The sequence below is a fragment of the Odontesthes bonariensis genome, chromosome 3 (assembly GCF_027942865.1).
Source record: "Odontesthes bonariensis isolate fOdoBon6 chromosome 3, fOdoBon6.hap1, whole genome shotgun sequence".
NCBI lineage: Eukaryota > Metazoa > Chordata > Actinopteri > Atheriniformes > Atherinopsidae > Odontesthes > Odontesthes bonariensis.
In genome coordinates, this window is record NC_134508.1 from 45168321 (window position 1) to 45173625 (window position 5305).

Below are 5305 nucleotides of genomic sequence, written 5' to 3' on the forward strand. Positions count from 1 at the left end.
ATCTATCAGTGTGAGATGTGTGTGAGAGAGAAACACTTAACACTGGTCAGACTAAGACGTGCTGTGGGAACGTGTGTGTGGATGGGTAAATGTGGCTTGTGTGGTAACCGTTTTGCATAATTACAGATCATTTACCGTTTTACCCGTTTTTATGGCTGTTCCTCTGCTGTGTTTCCACTGCTTTAGCTCAAACAGAGTTTAAACTATAGCTCACTAAGAGTTTTGAAGAGATGACACTAACTGAGTGAAAACCATGTTGCAGTTGTTGTTTTCTGATGGGCTGAATTCAGCCACTGGGCTCATATCACCTGCTGTAGAAAACTTACCAACTTTGTCACACTGTCTCCATACGTGTACTACAGCTTATCACCATCTTTGAGGACTTATCTTTGGCCTTTTTGTACCTACAATCTACTTTTAAATTTTTTACTACCCACCTTCCCTCACATAAGCATGAGAACTTATATACGGCCCTCTGCAGCGGGTAATGTGTGTTAGAAGCTGGAAATCTCATCCGCACTAGTTCACTCTGAGATCTCAAGGTAAGCTTTAGCTGGCAGTTCATCAGTTCTTCTCTATATAAAACACATGTTTTTAGACTGTAGAGTTTAGCCTCCAGTATATCATTTTGGGTAAATCATCTGTTCTGATTAGGAGTTTATTTGGTTTGTCTTTGCTTATCTAATTCATCTCATGAATGACTGACTGTATGCTTTGAATTCAGGATGACCAAACTCACTATTCTGGCAGGTAAATGCTCTTTTTACTTGTCATTAATTGACATTTACACCATGCCTCGCTTTTATGATGCATCCGTCTATATTTATTCATGCTATCCACTCCTTAATATTCAACTTTTATCTTTAATTTTCACTCCTTTTTAGGCATGTGCCTGGTGATGTCCCAGATGGGTAAGTCACTAAGTCCGATTTTTTGACGCATACTGACAAAGCTGAAATGAATAGATAATATACAGAAATGTTTTCTGATCCCCAGCTACTGCCTCTCAGATGGTGTGCTATTTTACCAACTGGTCCCAGTACAGACCCGGGGCTGGAAAATACATGCCCCAGAATGTGGATCCCTTCCTCTGCACCCATTTGATTTATGCTTTCTCCATCATTAACTACAATAATGAGCTTGTTACCTATGAATGGAATGACGAGACCCTGTATAAGAGTTTTAATGGCCTGAAGAGCAAGTAAGAGCTTGTTTTTTCCAGTATGAACAAGTTGAACCAACAAATACAACTTGTGTTTCAATCTGTGTGTAAATGTGCAAAATCCAAAATATGAATTGTCTCCATTGTAGCTACAGTATATTCACACAGTGTACATAATTAGAATTCCGTGCAGAAAATAATTGAACCACATGTACCTTTTGAAAGGAACCCTGGTCTGCAGACCTTGCTGGCTGTTGGTGGATGGAACTTTGGTTCAGCTCAGTGAGTACAAGTTCCAGTTTGTTCCTCTGTAACCACTGAAGACCTGATGCATCGTGCAGTTAAAGCAATATACATGCCAACCTGTGGTCCTCGTGGGTTAAAACTACTCAATACTGAATATGAAATATGGAATAAATTTACCGCAGGTTCTCAGTCATGGTGTCAACTCCAACCAACCGTCAGAAGTTTATCCAGTCTTCCATCAAATTCCTGAGGACTCATGGATTTGACGGGCTGGATCTGGACTGGGAGTATCCGGGGTCCCGTGGAAGTCCTCCAGAGGACAAGCAGCGGTTCACTCTGCTCTGCAAGGTGGATCACAGCCTCAGACAACAGATAAATTGACAATGTTGTATTTCACAGACTGTCTTATCAATTGTCTTAATTTGCAGGAACTTTTTGAAGCCTACGCAGCTGAGGCCCGGGCCACAGGAAAGACTCAGCTCCTGCTGACTGCTGCAGTGGCTGCTGGGAAAGGAACCATTGATGCTGGATACCAGATTGCTGAGATTGAAAAGTACTGACAGCATTTCTGGAAATACTAATGTTCCTATGCTTGAAGATAGGGCACTTAAACAGCTGCTCCTCATATATCCTATGCGTTGTCAGGTATTTCAACTTCATCAATGTGATGACCTATGACTTCCATGGAGCCTGGGACAGCTTCACAGGACACAACAGCCCTCTGTATCGTGGTTCCCATGACAACGGGGACTTCATCTACTTTAACACTGTGAGTGTCCCAATGGTTCTTTGTAGAAATACAGAAGAAAAAATGCTCCTGTCCTATAAAATGTTAATGTGATGACATGGAAAAGTTTGCTTGCTGTGGCTGTGGCAGCAGCAACAGCAACACGTGGACACGTCTCCCCACAGGGAGGAACAGGGTTCTGGGCATTATGTGGCACACAGGAGGGAACATAAAATCAACCGAAAAGGAGCAGTCAAAAAGAAAAAAAAACAGTCCTTACCAAGTGTTAACATTAGGTAAATGTATCCTCAGATGAGCCATGGCACAAATTACACTGCGTCATTCTCTGAACAAAAACTACGACAAAATGAAGAAGAAACGCAGAAGCCGACCCTCCCAGGTCATGATACTGCTGGAGGTTTCTTTCTTTATTTCCCCACTGCTGCCTGCACGCTCAGGACGGAGGATTAAATCAAGATGTTTCAGTCTGTTGGTTTCCTTAGCTAGGCTACTTTTTTTATTGGACTAATCTGAATTTGAGTGAATTTGATTCGCTTTGGTTATGATTGCATTTCAATGCATTGGATTGGAATTGGCTTGAATTGGGCTGTATCATTGAAGTGCCCTGAGATGACATTTATTGGGATTTTATTAAAAAAATTGAAAAACTTTGTGAAGTTGAACACCTGATCCAGCAGCTGGTAGCAGCAGTGAGCTGAAGTAATGGTTTCCTGTGGGACGTTATCAGTCTCTCTCATGGTTGTGGAGGAATCTCGGCCCACTCTTCTCCCCAGCGCTGCTTCAGCTCATTGAGGTTTGCAGCTTTGGTTTCTGCACAGCTCTCTGAAGGTCCCAGCACAGCATCTCAGTCAGGCTGAGGTCTGCACTCTGACTGCACCGTTGCAACATTCTTTTCTTTTTATGTTTATGTTTATACATTTGGCAAGGGGGGCTTGCCTAAGGACCTATTGGAGGTAGTACCTTTCATGCAGGGGGTTTGAACCCAGGTCACCAACATGAAAGGTGGAGATCTTACTACTACACCATCCAGTCCCCAGTTTTTCAGACATTCTGCTGTAGATCTGCTGCTGTGTTTGGGATCTTTGTCCTGCTGATGAGCCAGTTTCAGCCCAGCTTCAGCTGTCGGACAGACGGCCTCACATCTGACACTGGAACACTTTGGTATCCAGAGGAGTTGATGGTGGACTCAATGACTGCAAGGTGCCCAGGTCCTGTGGCTGCAGACCAGCCCAGATCATCAGCCCTCCACCACCGTGCTTGACAGCTGGTGTGAGGTGTTTGTGCTGATATGCTGTGTTTGGTTTCCTCCAAACGTGCTGCTGTGCATTACGAGCAAACATCTCCACTTTGGTCTGCTCTGTCCAAAGGACATTGTTCCAGAAGTCTTGTGGTTTGTTCAGATGCAGCTTTGCAAACCTAAGCTGTGCTGCCATGTTCTCTTTAGAGAGAAGAGGCTTTCTCCTGCAGCCCTTCCACACAAGCCATACCTGTTCAGTCTTTTTCTAACTGTGCTGTCATGACCTTTAACCTTTAACATGCTGACTGAGGCCTGCAGAGTCTGAGATGTAGCTCTTGCGTTTTTGACCTTGGGGTGACCTTGCTGGGACGTCCACTCCTGGGAAGATTGACAGCTGTCCTGAATGTTTTCCAGTGAATAATCTTGACTAAGTTATAGGACTTGTAGGACCCAACAAGTTTGGAGCCCGATCTATACAAGTCATTAAAGTCAGGATATCAGGTCTCTGCTGCTTGGTCTGTCATCAGCCCCCTAACTTTATTGATGTGCAATAACAGAACCTTCATTCCTGCACATTTAGGACTTTGCTATGAAGTACTGGAGAGACAATGGCACCCCAGTAGAGAAGCTGAGGATGGGATTTGCTGCTTATGGTCGCACCTTCCGTCTGACATCATCAGATACCGGTGTTGGAGCCCCAGCTAGTGGCCCTGCAGCAGCCGGACCATACACACGTGAGGCTGGATTCTGGGCCTACTACGAGGTAAAGTGTGAACAGGATCACACTCACACTAACAGAAGCTGTAAAAAAGAGGGAGTTAAGATAAATCAGTGGTATTTGTTTAACTCTGATCTTTCAGCTCTGCACCTTCCTGAAAGGCACCACGATTCAGTGGATTGATGATCAGAAAGTTCCCTATGCCAGTAAGAACAATGATTGGGTGGGATTTGACACCAAGGAGAGCTATGAGATTAAGGTAGGTGGATCATTAACAGAGGAACTGAAGTCAGCAGGTTCATGTTCAGGTTTGCTAATTGGTGAGTGTCGACTCTTTTCATTGTTTGCTCACCAGGTCCAGTACATGAGGGAAATGAAGTACGGTGGAGCGTTTGTGTGGGCCTTGGATCTGGATGACTTTAAAGGAGACTTCTGTGGCGAGGGAAGCCATCCTTTATTGTCCCATCTCCGCAGACTTATTGATGGTGGTAGGTCTAGCTTCTGATTCTTTTCTTTAGCAAATACTCTTAATGGTTGTCAATAAAAGATGACAATGATGAAGTTATTAATGTTGAGCTCATTGTAGGTTTATGGCAAGTATGGCCATCTTCTTTATAAGATTCTTGTATATTCAAATGTATTTTGTGCCCCCTCTTCTCACAGGGATACCACCACTCCCATCCACTACAACTGAGGGACCTGGTGTTACTACCACAGCACCAGCCTCTACCACAACCTCTGTTAGCACGGCTGCCCCAGTCTCCACAACTACACCCAAACCCAGTGGTACCACCACTGCTCCAACCACCACGACCACCATGCCCATTCCAGGACCAGACTTCTGCAAAGACAAACCAGATGGTTTGTATGCAAACCTGGATAACCGGAACAGCTTCTACATGTGTGCGGGTGGCCAAACCTACCTGAGATATTGTGGAATTGGCACTGTCTTTGAAGACAGCTGCAAATGCTGTGTGTGGCCCTGAGTGGAATACCCAGCACTAAATGACATCCCAGTATTCCTTTAAAACCTCCAAAAAAGAGAAAAAGATGTGTTTTTTTCCCTCTGTGACAATAAATTCTAAATGTGGAGTTTTGATACAAACTTGTAAAATTGGATAAAATTCAGTAAGTTTTTGTTCCTTCAAAATGAAACAATTAAAGGCATACTGAAATACTAAAAGATTGAAAGAT

General features: G+C 43.8%; 1 protein-coding gene across 4 annotated transcripts; it reads left to right on the forward strand.

The window, feature by feature from the left end:
• The first annotated feature begins 725 nt into the window (after window positions 1–725).
• LOC142377960 (acidic mammalian chitinase-like) lies at window positions 726–5097 on the forward strand. 4 transcript variants are annotated; one of them, XM_075462299.1, is made up of 12 exons: window positions 726–750; window positions 885–911; window positions 997–1201; window positions 1388–1444; window positions 1591–1756; window positions 1837–1961; window positions 2054–2177; window positions 3974–4156; window positions 4254–4370; window positions 4467–4599; window positions 4775–4837; window positions 4913–5097. In XM_075462299.1, exons 1-12 carry the CDS (start codon window positions 726–728, stop codon window positions 5095–5097), a joined length of 1410 nt encoding a protein of 469 aa, XP_075318414.1. The 4 variants fall into 4 exon arrangements, with proteins under 4 accessions (XP_075318414.1, XP_075318415.1, XP_075318413.1 ...); XM_075462300.1 differs by having other exon boundaries at window positions 4775–4816; window positions 4892–5097; XM_075462298.1 differs by having other exon boundaries at window positions 4775–4813; window positions 4871–5097.
• The last annotated feature ends 208 nt before the right edge of the window (window positions 5098–5305 follow it).

Coding starts and splice junctions, on each gene's coding strand:
- LOC142377960 (XM_075462297.1), top strand. CDS start 726: ATGACCAAACTCACTATTCTGGCAG. Junction 1,962..2,053: donor CAGATTGCTGAGATTGAAAA/GTACTGACAGCA, acceptor ATGCGTTGTCAG/GTATTTCAACTTCATCAATG. Junction 4,157..4,253: donor GATTCTGGGCCTACTACGAG/GTAAAGTGTGAA, acceptor CTGATCTTTCAG/CTCTGCACCTTCCTGAAAGG.